At 33.5% G+C, this 20149-nt stretch overlaps 1 protein-coding gene across 41 annotated transcripts in view; it reads left to right on the top strand.

Moving 5' to 3' along the window:
* LOC18429230 (uncharacterized) overlaps positions 1-20149 on the top strand; it is a 59407-nt gene that overhangs the window by 24071 nt on the left and 15187 nt on the right. For 23 of the 41 annotated variants that reach the window (XR_002280151.2, XR_016051594.1, XR_016051592.1 and 20 more), the window contains 7 exons: positions 3287-3328; positions 5485-5583; positions 5668-5852; positions 8964-9070; positions 9167-9282; positions 9492-9534; positions 9652-9743. Coding sequence is in view for 25 of the 41 variants with exons in the window: in XM_088861240.1 (XP_088717366.1) it covers positions 3287-3328; positions 5485-5583; positions 5668-5852; positions 8964-9070; positions 9167-9282; positions 9492-9534; positions 9652-9743 (684 nt within the window). In the remaining 16 variants the exon portion in view is untranslated. The remainder of the gene's footprint in view (positions 1-3286; positions 3329-5484; positions 5584-5667; positions 5853-8963; positions 9071-9166; positions 9283-9491; positions 9535-9651; positions 9744-20149) is intronic. The other 18 variants (XR_016051591.1, XR_016051593.1, XM_088861242.1 and 15 more) reach the window with 3 other exon arrangements.

Below are 20149 nucleotides of genomic sequence, written 5' to 3'. Positions count from 1 at the left end.
GCACAGATTAAGGTTCGGGACTTGAGGATATATATCTCTTTATCTACATTAAATGGCAGTTATTTGTATAAAGACTAGCGCACAAGTGTGTGTGTTGGTTTGTGTGGGGTGGTATCAGAGATGACAATGGCGGTGTTAGCGGCTGCGGTGGGCTGGTGGTTGGTCTCATTCTCCACTAATCTCCACTGTTCATTTGAAGGGATGGTTGATGGAGGTGAGACTGTGGTTTTAGGATGAAAAACTTTGGTCATGTTTGTACTTTTTGGAGAGTCCACAAAGTGCCTCTATTTTACCTACTGTAATAAGTGGGAGTTTAGTCTGCTCCTGCTAACTCAGAGTTGGCTGTTTCTCTGCCCCATTTACATGGAAGCAGCCTGTTGTCATTTAACTTTGCAAGTTCGGGAGACTTACTAAATGTTTGTTTACAAAATGTACAAACACACCCTTTTTCTTCTCTCTCTTTTTCTCTCGACATACATACATACATATATATATACATACACACATATATCTGCAAACTCACCTTTCTTCTCTCTCTCATACACGCATAAATATAGATCGATGGATAGAAAGAAGTTTATATAGGTTGTCAACCTTATACTACAAAAGTGACACACACCTCAAAAATCCTTATGAAAAGGTTGTTTTGACGTTAAAAAACCTCCAATTGATGATCTCATCCTCGAGATTTATGGATATGAAAAAAAAAGAATTTCAAGTCTTAAATATAATACATCTTGTAACACATTATTTGGACTGCCCATTTTCAAGATTTTCAAATATCATAAATCGGCTTGATAGCTCCAGTTTTGGAGGTTTAAATTTCATAATTGTGGAAGCAGATTTTTAGGCTATCATAAGAGTTTCTAGTGGTGGAACTGCATCTTCTGGTAGGGTTTGGAGGTGCCCCTTACTTTGATTATTTAAGGTGGACACCATATATAAACCACACCCATATATTACCTAGCCTCCGAAAGATAATTTTGTCATTGTGTTCCTTCTGACACATAGCATCTCCTTGGTTTTCAGGTCGTGCTAGAATACTTTTCTTATTTGCTAGTTTGCGTATTAGTCTATCATTAGTTTCCGTGTACCTTCTATACCCCATTAGATTTACAAGTGATATATCACTAGTTTGAAGGGCAGGTTTGTGTTGGGCAAGGTTTTTAAAGAACGCCGATCCATGGATCAGAATCGGCGGCCAATCCGGATCGAGAATTGTTGGGATGAACCGGTTCCTACGAAATACTAGGACCCGCCCAGTTCCCCTCATGACAATGCTGGTTCCAGTTTTGCCAGAGGACAAGTTAGACCCGGTTCCACTATTTTTTATATTTTTGCATTTTTTTTGAATTTTTTACTTGGGTTGACCACTTGTTTTTGCCCTACTTTCAAGTTTTTTATTTATTCTATTTTTTTATTTAGAAATTTTAATTAATTCGGGATAGGATGGCCCACCACATGATGATTGGGCGCCAAAAGCGAATATGTGCTTGGACACTCCACCATCGCTTTTATCCCTCAACCCCATTGCCCTTTTATAGATGCTCCCCCACGCTCACGGCTTTGGACCCCCCGATGTGGGACAAATTTTTTTTTAATGTACCTTCAACAAAAATCTTTTGGGCATATTTGCGTAAGTGTCAAGAGACTGCTGGTTTTCTAAAGTTTAATGCATGAAAAACTTTGGACAAAATACTTTTGTGCATTTGGATAGAAGCTGCTGGTTTTTTAATTTTTAATGCATGAAAACTTTCGCATTTTGTGTAATTTTAGGAACTAGCATGCAACAGTTTCTCTCTCTATATGCCTACATATTGTAGTTTCTCTCTCTTTGAAGATTCCCAACCCTATCTTCTCTTTTATCTAGGTTTATGCTGCAAAGGTTGGGACCTTCTCTCTCAAAATTTGAAACCCTTTCTTAAAGTGATAATTGTAGCCAAAATTGAGATTGAAAAAGTGAAAATTTTACGTCTTAATCTTCACAGTAGGCCAGTAACGCTCAATATGTTGTCTCGCTCTCTCTCTCTCTCTCATGCCTTGCTTAGCCTGAAACATAAATCTTGCCTTCTTTCTCACCTCATGGAAATACTCGTGTGTATGTCATTTACTCCTTGTAATTGCCTATTGGGTCATATTTAATGAGTTCTTTTTACCTCTCCTAAGATCTTTCTCATCTGCAACATATCATATTTATCCAAACTGTAAGTCCTGGGCAAATTTCTTTTTACTGTATTAAACAACGTATTGCCTTGTATAAGTCCTGGACTCATCTAAAGTAGGGTGCACAATTTTGGATGATCAACAGACATCAAGACATGGAAAAGACATCTTAATATTCATGTATTTTTGTAAAATAATGAAAGTACATAATGCACCACCCCTAAAAGTTTTTGGAAACTCAAAAAACACTATTTTTAGGGATTTTTAGTATTTTTTTGAAATTATTTTGAGGCCGAAACCGGCGAATCCGGCTGATTCTCTGATCCGGATCGCCAATCTGACCCAGTTTTTTGGGGTGGCTGATCCGGGTTACCGATCTGATTTTTTAAACCTCGGTGTTGGGTGAATAGACAGAAGAATGATTTTATTAGGTTTCTCTTGGTTAACTTGTAGACGACTGAAATGATATTTGGTTTGGCCGAAACCTGCGAAAGGTTTATAGAGAGTAATGTTACTATATAATTCTATTTTCCAATAAGAAAGGGGGGAAAAAAGAAAATATAATCATACTGTTCAAGGATGATCATATGAAGAAAAACTTGCTATCGGAGTGGAATTATTCGAACAACACTTATGAGTGTACTTAGTAGTTCTTTATGAATAGTTATTTGGGTAAATAATTCTTTATATTGAATAGTCATAATATAAATACCAATTAACATGTGATTTCATTGTGTGGCCATTAGAAACTGTGGCTCCTTGGTGGGCCACTTATGACCAATATATTTGAGAAAAAGATTGGTGTCATGATGGTATCCATTCTAGAAGAAGCTGAAACTTGCTAGCTAAACTTATGTTTAGGGTGGTCATTTAATGGTTCCTTTTCCTCTCTATATTTAGAAACTTCACTGGAAATGACATATGTGTCATGGTGGAGCTTAATGACAAATTTTTTGCACAATTTGCATTTGTAACTTTTTTTTTTTGCGTTTCCCTTTTTGTACCTTCAATTGTTGCTATATTATCAAACTATGAATGTATGTATATTTATTTAATATGCTTACTATGCCGTTTTTTAATTTCTATTTTATAGTAACAGTTTCATGATTTTCTTAATGTTCAGGATTTATTGCAGCATTTACGCCAGAAACTTAACATCTCTGAGGTCAGTATATTATCTACTATACATTGAATCTGATGTAGCCATAAAATTTGATATATTGGAAATTATTTTTCGCACACATGATGATTCATGTATTGTCTTAGGTTGGGTGTTGTATTTAGTTGTGTTCTCATGTGGTATGGTTGGGGGGAATATGGGTATTTAAGGGCCTGAATGAGATGTTACAAGGTGAACCAAGTCCAGGCTCCTAGTAAGCATTGTTGTGGTGGACAGACATCAAGGGAAAAAACTTCTATAGATTGAGGTGGAGGTGGTATCCAATTTATACCAGGTCATTGATTAATCAAATCAATGGTCCCCAGTAATTATTTTTGTATCTTGAAATTTCATTGCTTCTTTCATGCTTCTTCATTTCTCTGAAACTTTGATAAGTTACTAATATTTAGATGGCCTCCTGGACTGTAGTTTTCCACTTGTGTGGCTGTACGAATCATACTTGGACCAAAATGTTTGTCTTGGAAGGTTAAAAAACGTCATTTCTTTGGTGGTGGTGTTTGCTGTGTATGGAACTTTTATGAACTCATCCTCAGTTGATGCAATGTTCAATGGAAAATAGAAACCACATTGTGAAGATTTTGGGATCTGTAGGTGTCTAAAAAAACCTTGGAGCTTTCTGTGGCTGAGTTAAAACCTTGTGTGAGAAAATCGAGACTACATATATATATATATATATATATATATATGTGTGTGTGTGTGTGTGTGTGTGTGTGTGTGTGTGTGTGTGGAAAAGTTTATGTAAGGTTGACATCTTATATTGTAGAATTAAAGTGCACCTCAAAAATCCATTGAAAAATGCTGTTTTGACGTTGGAAAACCATTTAATTGATCATCTCAAAATCAAGTTGTATGGATATGGGAAAAAAAACAGATTTAAAGTCTAAAAAATTGTACATCTTGCAACACACTATTTGGACCATCCATTTTTAAAATTTTCTTGTGTTCATAGATCTACTTGATTTGAACCATTTTTAGAGTTTGAAATTTTATAATTAGAGATAAAAATAGATTCTTGGCCCATCCTAAGAATTTCAACACCAAAAGTGCATCTTATGAGAAAGTTTGAAGGGGTACCTTTGACTATTTAAGGTTGCATCCGTATGCAAACCTATATATATAGCCTTTCTTACTTAAAGTTTACTAATGTAAAGTCATACTAATGTCTGGAATGCCACACACATTTCGAAGGCTGACTATTAGTTTATGGTGGGTCCTCATAAACCCATAATTGGGTAATAGGCTGCGTGGCTATCAATATGAACTAAACTTTGCCAGGGTATTTTTATTTTATTTTATTTTATCTATCTTGACCACCCTGCTAATTCCTCTTGCAACATTTTCTCATCTAGGATGGGGCTGGTTGTCCAACAATTCAGGGGTCTGCTGCTGGCTTTTTTATCTTTGCAGGTTGCTTATGTCTCCTTATGATAAAAATGCAGGAGACTATTTCCATGACCAATGTAGTTTAGAGTATTGCACCCTGTCTCATAGTTACAATGTCATAATGTTGCTTCACCACTCCTACATGGACTCGTACTTGATGGCATATTTTGCCTTCTCTAAAATTTATTGCACAGCTCTAGGGCGGCCCAACCGGTTTTGTTCCAAAGCCAAATCATGTTTTCCATATCGAATTCTCCTGGTCATCTTCACTCCCATTTTGAAGGACACGTTGCTGTCTGTCTTCTGAGCCACTAAATAATTTGAAACTTCCATAGGTGACACAGGAGAATTTCATAAAGTCGTAGATTTGTGGCCCCCATGGTGCAACTACAATATAGATGGTTAATAAAAGACAACTATCTTTGGATAACAATGTACCCCTCATTTATATATGAATTCATACAAGTAGCTAAGGTAAATGCAACAAGTATTCTACATGAACAGCCTAATCTAACTGCTTTTGAAACACAAGATTCCTGCTTGGCATCTTCCATATTAGTCTTTTAATGTCTAAGCATAATCAAAACTATGAAATACAACAATGTAGTGCTACAAAGTACAAAACTTTCTACAAGCAAGCAAAATCATATATCTTTTGTATGCTTATACAATGTTGAAAATGAATGAGCTTTCTGTAATTTGTTGTGTTTGTACCTGACAATTGATTGGGATTTTATCATTCATTCCCTTCTTCACAGGCTTCTTTGAGAGAAATGCAAAGTCAACTGGCAAATCGACGGGGTGAACATGATCATACTGCTCAACAATCCGTGACCTTGAATATTCACAATCCACATGTGATTTCATTTATCATTTATTGTCCCTCCTTATTACTGATGTTACTTAAATTGTTCTTCCTCATTTCTTTACTATTCTTGTAGGTTTCAAGTGCATCTGTTTCAAGCCTTCAACAAGTATATGATCATGAGCATTTACTAGCACCGGCTTTCCCTGCTATTCCTAGCCTGGTGACCCGTAAGAATGAACAGGTCATGGTACCAAGCTTTGGAGTGCCGCATTTGATGATCAATGACAATATTGTGGAGCATCCCTTTCCTAATTTTAAGTTAGTATAAAATTTTTCAGTGAGTACTCTCTTAAATTTTTATATGTTGTGCTCATCAACATAGCTGTTAATTTGTAAATGCGACACTGGTTACATACATAGAATATTACCTCTTGATTTCTCAAGGTCCATCCGCATAAGTGTATTAGGCAACAAATTTATGATGTTACTTCAGATTCCTTGACGTGACGAATTATCTTTGTATCGCTTCTGTATCTTTCTTCTCTCTTTCGCTTCCTTTTCTTTTATGATATGGTTGCTGAAGCACAATTTTAAAGTCCTTAAAATATTTCATGGAGATATGCAAAAGGAATGAGATGTATACTTAAAATATTTCATGGAGATATGCAAAAGGAATGAGATGTATAAGAAATGTGTGCCAGAGTTTGCACATTTTAGAGAAGTGTGCAGAGCTCACTTTACATATCCCTTAAAAGTAGTGAAACAACCAGAATGAATTTCTGGTTAATATGGTATGGTGTATTTCCTGTCACACTATGAAAACTAATTGGAAGTTATTAAGGAAGGCCTAGTTAATAGAAGAAAATAAAGAGCTATGTGCCTTTCTTGTTATTATTAATTAAGTGTTTATCCTCATACCGTGGAAAATATTTTGCTTCTATGTTAATTCTTTACCAAATGCAACTTTCCATCCTTCACTGTTGGTCTTCCTTTGTGAGTTGCAGAATGTTTGTTATGGATAATATTTGGTTCTATTTATTACTTTTCACTATTTCTCATTTATTCTTGGAAGGATATTCATACCCTAAGAAAGACCTTCTAGCCCATGCTTATTTGTAATTTTCTATATTTGTTGGATAATTGTGTTGTAACTTCTCATATCTATCTATCCGTCTACACACACACACACACACACACACACACACACACATATATAGCTCTTGATGTATAAAAATGCACGCCCCCACCCCAAAAGGAAATGAGGTTAGGTTGGGGGCATTTGTTTAACCCCAGTTTTTGCACGCACATTCTGTTGACCCTAGCAAACGCACCCATGAAACGAAACCCAAAAAAATGTTTTTTTAAGGAGATAGATAATTGGATTAACATCAGCCTCTTGTTTTGGTGCACTGATAAAAGGTTAGAAGTGCTCAGAAATCTCTTTTTCATTTTTTTTTTGTTTTAAGTTCATCTAGTGTTTTAATGACCATCCCCAAATCCTGGTGTGAAGCAAATCATGTTTTGGACAGTTACAAGTGGTGTATGAGAAAATGGGTTATTGCTTTCTGCAAGGCTCTCTCCCTCTCCCTCTCTCTCTTTCTCTCTCTCTCTCTCTCTCTCTCTCTCTATATATATATATATATATGGAAAAAGCTGTTGTAGGCCCACTAGCCTACAGCTACATATGAGCCCAATGGCCCATATTCAATTTGGGTCGATCCAATGATCACGATTGCATTTCGTATTTGAATTTAATTTTTTTCTATAAATCCAAATCACTTGAAATTTTGAGCATGTGTTCTTTAAAAATAGAAGAATCTAATAAAAATGTTAAAAAAATAATTTGCAAAAAATATATTGACCAAAATACCCCCGAAACTTTTTAAGGGTATTTTGGTCAATTTATATTTTACGAATTATTATTTTTAAATATTTTTATTAGATGTGTCTTGATGAGAAGAATATACGCGTAAAATTTCATGTGATATGGATTTGTAGAAAAAAAATTAAAATTAAAATACGAAATGAAGTTGTGACCGTCAGATTGGTTCAGATTCAAGCTGGGCCGTTGGGCTTATATGTAGCTGTAGGCTGGTGGGTCTACGCCAGCTTTTTCCCATTATATATATATATATATATATATATATATATATATATATATATATAGAGAGAGAGAGAGAGAGAGAGAGAGAGAGAGAGAAAGAGCCTTTTCCCAACTATTTAGGGTCAGCTACATGAAGATGTGGAGAAACCACAAAGAAACCTAATTCTTGAGGTTGGATGGTTCACGTGGTAGACAAGGTGATTTTGGGCATTGTAACTTTGATATCGCAGAAAGTTTTGCTCGTAATTCATAATTTACTATTATTGGTATTCCTTGGAAAGCTTATTCTGATCTCTACGATGTGTAAAATGACTGTCGATTTTTCCTACCGATTTCCTCATAAAAAGCCTCTAAGGGAGCGGAAACTCAGCCCAAAGTTTTTGTGCCCATTTAGCAGGCTTTCAATGCATGGGAGTTTCCAGTGCAAGTTCAAGTAGCTGGATTTGGCGAGTTTGTAACAATTCCTCAATACACATCAATATCCGTTTCTTGAAGATCTCTCTTTGCAAAGTATACTCTTGAGGCCAGAGAAGAAAGAGAAGGCCATATTATGGATTTGATGCGAGATTCATTATAGTTGACCTTAAAACTCAAAAACGAGTTTTCTCCAACTAAGGGAGTTTGATGCAGGAGAGGATGCCTCTTATTTCTTAATCTTTCCTATAAAATTTTAAGGGCATATTTTTTGTGATTTTAGGGTTTATTTTCAGAGGTTCAAGTTTCTTTTTAGGGATTTTAGGGCTTTTGTTTTTTAGGATTGTGGGCGCTGTTAGGAAAAGTAGTTAGAGTCCTTATGGAATTATTTATTTTATCAGGGATAAATGTGTCATTACAATTTTTTGTTTAAATTAAGAATTCTATTTCAATTAGAATTATGATTGGGTTTTGAGTAAGGTCTTTTATTAAATAGGGGTCCATGTAGAGGATTTAGATGTAGGGTTGATTATTGTTTTTTTTTTTTCCAAACATTATTCGTAGGATTTCTATTGAAATCCTAGAGCAATTGAAGCTCGGGTTGTTAGCTTCCTTTAATTTCAGTCAGAACATTGTTTTCTTGGAATTCTTTTATGTTATTCAAATTGACATCAACTCAGCCCAAAAAAATATGTGATATGCGATAGATATCTATCTTTTCTTACTTTAAAACATTTTATTTTGAATGTCCTCCTGTCCTACGGACTAGGCACTGAAACTGTCCCAATTTTGAGTTTCACTTCATGTAGCAATGGAGAAAAATGCATTTTTTTCCTTTTAGATGTATGATTTTTATTGCATCCATTTGATTGATAGCTGTCTCAACTGTATTGGTCGTGTTTTGCTTTCAGTGGTGGAAAAGAGCCTATGAATAGTGGATACGATGTCCCGGCACCTTCTCGGACACGCATGCGATTTTCCACTGGTTATGAAGGGCATGGTAACTCACAATCGGATGGTAATAGTTGTTGTTAGTGATTAGTAATTTCATCTATAAAAGCAGTAATATGATTTTTCTTAGCAAGAATCAAACTATTTTATATTGTTCATGTAGATGAGGATCCGTTGCCATCAATATCTGGACTCCAAATTGTTGGTGATCCTGTACCAGGATGTGAACTGCTGGCATGTGGCTATCCAATCAATGGGACTTCTGCTTGTATGTTTGAGGTTTGTCGTCGTCAGTATTCATCTTTCTAACTATGGCTGTGTGAAATATGAATTGTTGATGTTTACTTCAAACTGTATCTTTCCTTAGTGGTTCCTACCGCTGAAGTACCCCAAGAAAAATAAATAAAACATGCCCAAATAGTTGGAGAGGCAGATATTTGCATTTTACCTTTCTTAGTGAGTAACAAATAGTTTGTTGTTGTGTCTAGTGGGTTCGTCATCTTCCAGATGGAACAATGCAGTATGTTGAGGGTAATTGCTAATTACTCCTCCCTGCTTTTGAGATTTTTATGGCAGAAGATTATCTGCTTGAAGTGGATTCACATCTGGTTCGGAACTCTTAATTTGGTGAATGTTTTACCATTCCAGGAGCAAATCAACCCTATTATGTTGTTACGGCTGATGATGTCGATAAACTTCTTGCGGTTGTTTGCACGCCCATGGATGATCAAGACCGTCAGGTATCTTGATTATTACTCCTCTGAACATGTCAATGGTGCACGATGGTTTTCTTTCCTATCATGGTTTTAGATCAATAATTATAGATAACTTGTTCAATATTGTTTTTGGAGTGAGGGTTTCCAATATCACCAATTAGTTGACATGTGCATATGTATCTGGAAAATGGGCAGTGATGGTTTGAGTGTTCTGTTTAAAGGTGAAAACTGACATATATGAGTGCCATACTTCTTCCTCTTAATTGGGTTCTTAGTAGTGAAATTGAGGGTGTATTCAGTAACTGCAGAATCGAGGGTGCTGTACCACTTTAGCCCATCAAAGAGACTGAAGAGTTGAGGGATAAATGTAGCTTTGACTTTGATATTAACGAGTGTTCACATTACAAAAGAACTGTCAATTGTGTATAATTGACAGGAACCATAAGAAAGTCAAGGAAAACATGATCAATAAATACCTTATTCAAGGATAATCACATATGCTGAAGCAAATTTCCAGCCTCTTTTATGCTTCCTCTCAAGTTGAAGCATAAATATCAACATCCTGGACTTGCATATAAATATTTTGATCTTATCATGGCCCAAGTCTTCGGTCAAAACACCCAGAAGCAGATCCTAGGACTTGATGTTGAGACTCAATAATTTTCTTTAATCCTTGACATAGCGACTAACTGCCTTTATATGCCATATGTGATCATGAAAGCAGAATATAAAGCAATTCAGGATGCACTTCAGTTGTTGGAAGGATATGTTTGTAGGTTGCTTGCCTTCGAAACCATGTCTGTCTCTGTCTAAGATGCTTTTACCCAAAAGAATATCTATCTTAAGATGCTTCATCCAGTTTGGCTCTCACTGTGGATGTTATGGCTAGAAACTTGCTCAAAAAGCTGGATATGCTGAGGTATCTTTTTTTTCCAAGGGAAATATAAAGAAGAATCCCATTTTATTTTTGAATTTTTTTTTAAAAATCCTATATATCATATTTAACATTGAAGTCCTACTTTTTGAGAGCCTATAGTGTATTTTAATTCTATTCTTTTTCTATACATCAAAATAAACTCAAAATTTGGGTGTTCAACACTTCTCACTTTCATGTATTTATTAAAAAAAAAACTAAGGAAATACAATTGCCAAAATACCTTTGAATTGTGCGGGCATTTTGGTGAGACCTATGCATTCCCCATATTTGAGCTTAATCCAATGTATAAAAATAACAAAATTAAAATACAATATATGCTCTCGAAATTTTGAGCTTGATTGCAAAATATGCAATATGGGGGACTATTTTTTAATTTTGAAAAAAAAAAGGATTTCCACTTAAATTTCCTTTTTTCAATATTCAATTGAACAAGATTTTTATCTACACAAAAAGTTCGAAAAATACACTCAGATGGAAAATTGATATTTTGGACCTTTCCAACCAACATCTGTGTTGGCACTGTTGTTAACAATCAAATAAGTTGAAGAGGAATGCTTTTCTACAGGTTTCCTTGGATGTATGTCAAGTAAACACTGGCCTTGTATTAGGGTTTGGTTTCATTGTGTTTTGAATGTACTGGTTAAGCATAGGGGCGTAAACTGGATAGTTGGGTCCGGTTTGACCCCAACCCAGCCCTGACCTGATGGGGTCCTAGTTGGACCCGGGCCTAGGTCGGGTCTAGGTCATTGTTGGGGTTTGTGGCCTTTAATGGCCGTGAGAGCTTGTATGTGTCATTTATAGTGGATTATGCACTAAAATGGGGTGAGTGTTGACTGACCAAGAGTTAGGCGGTCTATGGCCCTGGTCATGTCTAAAACCCTTACCCTGGGTATGTGGTACTATCGAAAATGGTTTACAAAGCGTCATCCCTTGTTGGGGTTAGAGAGATACCTAGGGATGGATTGTAGGTCACGAGAACTGTGTGATTTCCTATATGCAGATATAGGCTTGCGAGAGAGAGGGCTAAATCCTCAACAAATTACCACACAACATGTACATATAAGAGCCACACTATCGGGAAGCAACCCTGAAAAGGGATATGTGTATATATGCATGGAGTATCCCCCTTGCACTATAGTGACATATGCTTGACTTCTTCATAAAGAGAACTGTAATTCACATTTCGGGATCTTGGTTCCACTGTTTAGTGGCCAGCATTGACAAGCCAATCATGAGCCCTTGTATGACATTGTGGGTCACAGGTCTCGTTGGATCAGTTTTAGAAGACAATTGTGGATTACGGTTACTAAGTCGGGTGGAGTGCCCTTACAGCCACTTATTGGTGTCAATCCACTTCTAGATATTTTATTTCTAGCATTAGAAATATTTTTGTAAATTTTAGAATTTTTTAAAATTAATTTGTTCTAAATTCCTTAAAAAGGGTATTTCAAAAAATTTTGTAGTGTGTAGGGGCACATGTGCGGCCCTTGGATCCCACCTCACATGTGTGCCACACCCCATGGGTGGGGTGTGGGGCCCATGGGCACACATGTCGCCCATAGGCTGGCATGCCCTCTCCTTTCTTGATTGAGATTTTCCTTTAGTTAAATATATTCTAAGTTTTGTTCGATTATCTAATATATATATATATATATATATATATATATATATATATATATATATATATATATAAAGCGACAAGAGGACCAGTCTCGCGCCGTCTTTCTAATTTCCAAATATGTCCTCTTAATATTTTAGTTATACCCATTTTAACCATTTGTTGTTTGTTTTTTCCATGGTTCACCCCCATCCTTCGTCTCTCTTCATTAAAATACAACACTCTCTCTTTTCCTTCATTGTATGTAAGGTTCCTCTCCCTCTTCCATATTCTCTACATCTTATCTCTCTCTTCATTTAATACTATCTACATCTTTTTTCTCTCTTCATTTAAAGCTATCATCTTTTCCAATAAAGTTATTAGAATTCTTTTATTTTAATAGAGCTAACTCTCTATTAATTTACTCTTCCTCCTGCATTTCCCCACATTCTCTCTCATCATCTCTCCTTTTGTCTTTTTACTCTCTTCTCTTCTTTTAATATCATTCTTTTCTTTTCCAATAATGCTATTAAGTTTAACTTTAATAGATGCATCTCTCTCTCTCTCTCTTAATTTACTCTTCCTCTCTATCTCCCTCCTAGATTTCTCCTTTACTACATATATATTATTTATTTATAAGAAAAAAAATATTTGTGAATATAAGTAAAGATAAAAAAATGATCCAAAAATATCAACATTATAGGTAATAACTTTTTACGTTTAAAAATAAAATATATTTCAAAAATGTAATTGATCTCTCTCTCTCCAGTTACGTTTCTTACTCTCTTTCTCTTTATTTAAATTTATTATCCTCTTTTCTAATAAAGCTATTAAGTTTCTCCCTATGATCGAAAATTGGGTCAGCCAGCCTGTTAGGCGGTATTTTTTGAAAAACGCCTAGTCGTGGACTAGCGGCCTGTCCTATGTGGCTTTTGCTAGGCGCCCTCCCAAGCGGTGTAAAAGGCTGGTGCCTAGTCGCCGCCTTGAAAATATGATAATTAATTCGTACTTATAATTTATTGGTAATTATTGATTATTAATTTATCAAAAATTCTTTTTGCATGTGACGATAATTATTAATTTATTGGTAAACCAAAAAGATAGTATTAATTTGTAATTATTAATTTATTGAAAATGATTTTTGCATGTAATAGTAACTATTGATTTATTGGTAAACCAAAGAAATTTATTAATTTGTCGAAAATGCTTTTTGCATATAATAGTAATTATTAATTTATTGGTAAACAAAAAGATAGTATTAATTCGTAATTATTAATTTATTGAAAATGCTTTTTGCATGTGATAGTAATTAATTTATTGAAAAACCAAAAGATAGTATTAATTCATAATTATTAATTTAACGAGAATACTTTTTGCATGTGATAGTAATTAATTTATTGGTAAACCAAAAAAATAGTATTAATTTGTATTATTAATATATCCAAAATGCTTTTTGCATGTAACAATAATTATTAATTTATTGATAAACCAAAAGATAATATTAATTCGCAATTATTAATTTATCGAAAATACTTTTTGCATGCGATAGTAATTAATTTATTGGTAAACCAAAAAAATAATATTAATTCGTAATTATTATTATAACATCAATACAATAAAATGAGGGGGTGTGGGGGATCCAACTTAAAAAAAAAAGACAACACAAGCCACTTTTGGGTTTGGTTGCCTGCCTAGGCGGCTCCTACGCCGTTTTGAAAATTGGTTTCTCTTTAATAGATGTAACTCTCTCTCTCGTTTGTTACTCTTCTTCTTTATCTCCTTTCCACATTTTCATTTTACTAAATATATTATTAATTTATAGAAAAATAAGATAAAAAATTATCTAAAAATATAAATGTTACAAGGAATAATAGTAATTAAAATTATAGTTTACTAGGAAGAAAGAATTATTTCCAAAAATATAAGTGTTATCAGTAATGCTAGTAATGAAAATTATAGTTTACCAGAAAGAATTATTTCCAAATACATCATATAGTTTGAAATTATAGTATTTAGTTTATTATTTTTCTCTCTATCCAATTATAAATATGTTAACGCTCATACAAAAATGATTATATATTTTGTAGGTAATGATTTTTAATTGTGTTTATTCTATTTTTGTAATAATATATGTTTGAGAAGGAAATATGCAAATTTAATACCGATTGAAAATGTTTAATAATTATTATATTATTATATTATTATATTATTATATTATTACCATAAATATAATTCATTAGTATTTTAATTTGTATTGGATGTCAAATTTGTACGGTTTTATAATTGTGCTCCAATCGAATAGCTTTTCTTTTTTTCTTTAAATTTGTTGATTTTCCTTTTAATTAATTTATTAATAGGATTTGTTTAGGATGCAAAATAAGACAAAAACTGAATTATGAACAAACAAATTATTCTATTAATTCTTATATTAGATAGGAATTATATGTAATGTCAAAAAGTTATAAATATCTTTATGATGTACTTTTGAAGTAGTTAATACATTTAGTGATTGAAAATGCAAATTATTAATTGAAAAATATAAAAGAAAATATCATTGTTTTTTTCTGCATTTATGGTTAACTATGTTTTCTAGAATAATACTTATTAAGTGAATAAAATATGGCCCGGTTTCTATGCGGCCAAGCCTACATATGTAGAAATGCAAGCTTCTTAATAAATCTATTTTTGAGATGGATTTGAAGACTTAAATTTTTAAGGACATGTAATCTCTAACATGGAGATCATGAAAATAAATTTAAAAATTAGAAATAATAATTCTAGTAAGAAAACATTTGGACCATTAGTTTCCATTGTCTTTAGATGGAACACCTACTTGCATCAATCTTAAAGATTGATGCTTTACACGTTTTGGACCGCATATGTAGAAATGCGGTCCAGCCCGCTTGAAACAATTTTCCATAAAATATTATTAAGTATTAATAAAAAGCAAAGGTTTCTATACTTCCCCTACAGCTTAGAAGATCTATGCTTCCCCTACCATCCAGCCGTCTAAACTTGATCAAGGGAGCTACTCACCGTTTGATCTTAGATCCAACGTCTCAGAGTATTTTATTTTTAGTTTTTTTTATACAAATTGTATGAATATGAAATTTGGTACGTGCCATCTTCTCATTGGGGCGCACCTATAAAAAATATTAAAATTAATTTTTCAATAAAATATAATGACCAAAATACCCCTTAAAACTTTCCGAGGTATTTTGATCATTTCATTTTATTGGAAATATTTTTTTAATATTTTTCACTAGTGCGCGCTTAATAGAGGATTGGACATCCAAAATTTGGTGTCAAAATAGTTTATAGAAAAAAATTAAAAATAAATGGTGTAGAGACGTGACATTGTGATTGGGGCAATCTTAGCCCTCCATTTAGAATGGACTGTTGGATAAGGGGAAGTATATAAGTTTTATGCTGTAGGGGAAGCATAGAAAGCTTACCCTTAATAAAAAATTAAGTTAAAATGAAAATCACATAAGTAAACAGATAAGGAAAAAGTTTATATAAGGTTGCACCCTTAAAATGCAGAATTAAGGTGCACCTCAAAAATCAGTAAAGGCTCTTTTGATGTTGGAGAACCCTCTAATTGATCATCTCGACATCTAGATACATGAATATGAAAGAGAAAAGATTTCGAGTCCCAAAAATAGTGCATCTTACAACACATTATCTGAACCATCCATTTTTAAGATTTTCATATGTTTATAGATTTAATTGATTTGAGGTATTTTTGAAGTTTAAAATTTTATAATTAGAGATAAAAATACATTCTCAGGCCATCTTAAGAATGTTTTACACCAAAATTATATCCGATGATAAACTTTGGAGGTGCACCTTACTTTGATTGTTTAAGGTTGCAACCTTATGCAAATCACATCCAATAGATAACACAAGTCACATTAGCAAATATGGAATAATTAAAAGTATAATATTGTTATAACTCTCTCTCTCAACGTGGTCTCATAAGTATACAACTCTCTCTCTCTCTCATGCCCAAACTTAACATTCTAACGGTAGTAACTCGGCTCTAGAACAAATCAATTATAATGATAATGATAACCATAAATGATAATGTATTATTTTTCAAATTTTGATTAATTTCGTAGTAATGAATTATTTTTCAGTTTTAGATGCAACAACGGACTGCATATTTTGGGTTTACCACAATTAGTTTTTGTTGTCTAACACTATTTTTTGACATAATTTACCTCTCATGCTTTTTTGTAAATTGGCAAATCACAAAAGTTTTCTTTGAGTCAACAAAGCGGTGATGTTATTTGTACAGTGCTTTAATTTACGTGGGCAGCTAGAGGTGAGTTTCTTAATTTTTTTTATTTCCCTACTTTCTTCCAATAATAGTTAATTAATAATTTTCCCTATTGCTTCACCAATATTTTTTGGTTCACTATTTTTACAATTCTTGATATAATAATTATCTCTTTCATTCTCTGATTTTTTATTTTTTGAAAAAAAAGAGGAAACGATTAACTAAAAATTGTTAAGTATAAGTTAATATTATAATATTGCTATAAATAAAAAGGAAAAAGAGAGAGTTAGTATTTATTGTTAAGGGCAAGAAAGGAAAAGATAATTTCTTCGCTTTTTTCTTTAATGCAAGTTAAATTTACAAATAAAGATAATTAAAATTATAGTTTATCCCTTTTTCGTTGTTCATTTCTTTTCTTTGTTTTGCATTCTTTTTACTCTACTTTTTTGTAGTTTACAAAATCCAATCATAAATTAAACAAAAAAAATATTTTAAAAATCTTCATTGGCATGAAAGGAAGAAAATAAATATTATTATTAGTTTTATTGCGGTACACATCTAATTAGAATAAAGAGATGCATATCCATATTTTCATATTCATTATATTATTTCTATAAAAAATGCTTATTCATCTTCTCTCTACAATTAAACGAAGATAGATCCATGAAAATCTCTCTCTATAATTAAGCTAAGATGATTCCATGAAAATCTCTCTCTATAATCAAATATATCTTTATGAAATTGTCATTTCAAGAAAAAAATTTATTTCAATAATTAAAATTCAATTTACGCGCAACGCACGTGCATATCACTAGTCTTTTATTTTTAAAAGATTTTATGTCCTGATTTTGTGGGAGTTCTTTTGAGATAGATTTAACCAAGATATTTTATTTTAACTTTAGGATTCACGATAAGTTTTGGCAAAATTTTACGTTGGCTGCTAACCTAACACAACCCAACCCCTATACCCGGGCATGGGACGGGTTAAGAGAAAGTTTAAGGTCATCACCTTTCTTAGACCAAAGCTTATGTGGGCTGGCTATGTTTGGCACCAACCAAGAACAACACATGTTAGGAGGTGCAAGTTAGTTCAAGTGGAAGGACTGTAAAGGGCACGGGGTAGGTCCAAAAGGATGTGGTTGGAAGTAGTCTGAAAAGATATGTGGACTCATAGCCTCACTGAGGATGTGGCCTTTAATAGAGAAGAATGACGGACCAGGATTCATGTTGTCGACCCCAATTAATTGGGAAAAGGCTATGATGATGATGATGATTTTATTTTAACTTCCTACAAGTTTGAAGAGATAAATAAGGAAGTTTTAGAAGGTTTTTAGATTGGTATCTTCCTAATGAGACTAGAAGTGGATATGGATCAAAGATCAAGGGGATAAAGTTCCTAATATTACTCCTTAAATCATGATGGTTTATTTATGGGATTGATGTCATGGATTTAATTCTCTTTCACCCCACAGATTTTCTAAATTCCTATTGGTCAAGGTGAGTCATAATTGCATAGGCATGCCTAGAGGGGGTTGAGGCCTGTATAAAGAGGGAATCTCCAGCCATTCTCTACACATTTCTCTAGCCTCTCTCTTGATCTTCTCTCTCCTCCACACCCCACTTTCTGGCTTTTTCTCCTATCTCTCTCTAGGTGGTGTGCTTAACTCTAATTAGGGTTTGAAGAGAGAGGGGCAAGCCTAGCCCTAGAAAAAGGAAGGTGCCTTTGAGGCATGCTCTAATTTGTTACAAAGGGGTCTCCAAAGGGCTAACAAGACCGTAATTGTTTTTTATGCTCTCTATGTCACACCCCAAGAATTTACAATTCTGTTATTCTTGAGATGTAACAGACAAAACATATATACATCTATTGATAGGACAAATTTACAGTGGCGAGGTCTTACAAAGTAAATAAAGAAAGCTAGCACAACAACAGTATCTTCTAAGGTTGATCTTGACTAGCATTCAAAATGAATCCGCAGTTATTCTGAAAAAATGTTTACCATAGTTTGATGAGTTTGGCTACTCAATAAGTGATCATCATGATCCTAAAAATAATCATGATTGAAAGATATCAATATTTTCCAAAATGAGATCTATTAACAGAAATGCATCAACAGTTTCACTTTCAATAAATGCATAATTAAGTATAATCCGAATAATTGAAATGCATATAACACTTTAACGGTAGTGCATAATTCAAAGGATTTCACAAAATACCCTACTGGCGTCCCAAGTAGGTCACCTATATACCCCATCAGCGTCCTGATGGGTCCACTTAATCCCTATCGGCGTCCCAGATAGGTCCACTTAATCCCTGCAGGTCCACTTATACCTCACCGGCGTACCGGATGAGTCCACTTAATCCCTACCGGCGTCCCAGATAGGTCCACTTATACCTCACCGGCGAACCGGATGAGTCCACTTGCATACTTAAATTATTTCTAAATCTCTTTAAACATTCGAAAGCAGCAATATCATGTACTCAACATATCAATGAAATCATTAATATGAATTTCACTTAAACCATTAATAACAGTCACTCTCTATAACATTTCAAAAATAACCAATCAAATATTTTGGGGTCAAATTTAGAAAGGCAGCAGTTTGTAAAAGGCATTCTAGCATAATTGCCAATTTAATATGTATAGAAAAACTCTTATAAAAATTCAAAAATACGGAATTATCACAATTTATGGGATATCAATCCACAAATAAACATTTCACAACAATACTATAATCAATTGCAAAAATGTCAATTTTTTTAAATAATAAGGCAGTCATTTGCACATGAATTTTACAATGTCTAAATATTCAAAACAGTAGAAAGAAATATCATAATTTTACTAAAAGCAGAAATATCACATTTATTTCTAACAATAAACAAGAAAAATAAATAAATTTTTTTTTCTAATTTACAGCATTCAAAATTTCTATCATAGATAAAATATCACAATTTTTATTAAAAAGGTTATTTTTCAAGATAATGAGGTCACGTGCGCATAAAATTTATCGCGCCTAAAATTCATGATAATAACCAGAAATAATTATTTCATTTCATTTTTAAAAAGAATGGATTATTTTTCGAGACAATGGGGTTACTTACACACAAAACTTATAAAATAAAGATCCTGGACGGAAATATCACTATTTATTAAAAACAGACTATTTTTCAGGAAGACGATGTCACTTACCTAAAATATTTGAGAGGGAGCTTCCGATAAAAATTCGGCTAGGGAGAGGAGCTCACTGTGTTTCGACCAGAAAGGGAAAGATTTCAAAAGTTTTCTAGGGTGGGAGTCCTTGCCTCTCATATTTAAACTCTTACGACACCTTATTATAATATTTTATTAAGTGACACCTCATAAACGAGGTGTAACCGTTACAATACCCCTTATATGCTTAAAGCCCTCGTCCACTTGACGTGGCAAGGCAGGAGCAAACAAAAGAAACTTAACCAAAAGATTTTGAAAATAGTGATGGTCCCTAAGGACCATCATGCTCATATAGACCATCACTTATTAAAAGTTTATTGTCCCTTTTTTTTTTTTTTTTTTTTGAAAGTTTAGGATTGTTACACTCTAAAACCCTAGTTTAAGAGGTAATGTCTAAGGAAG

Source organism: Amborella trichopoda, chromosome 3, assembly GCF_054954075.1.
Source record: "Amborella trichopoda isolate Santa Cruz 75 chromosome 3, AtrichopodaSantaCruz75HAP2 v2.0, whole genome shotgun sequence".
Lineage (NCBI taxonomy): Eukaryota > Viridiplantae > Streptophyta > Magnoliopsida > Amborellales > Amborellaceae > Amborella > Amborella trichopoda.
This window is presented reverse-complemented; position numbering and strand designations above follow the sequence as displayed.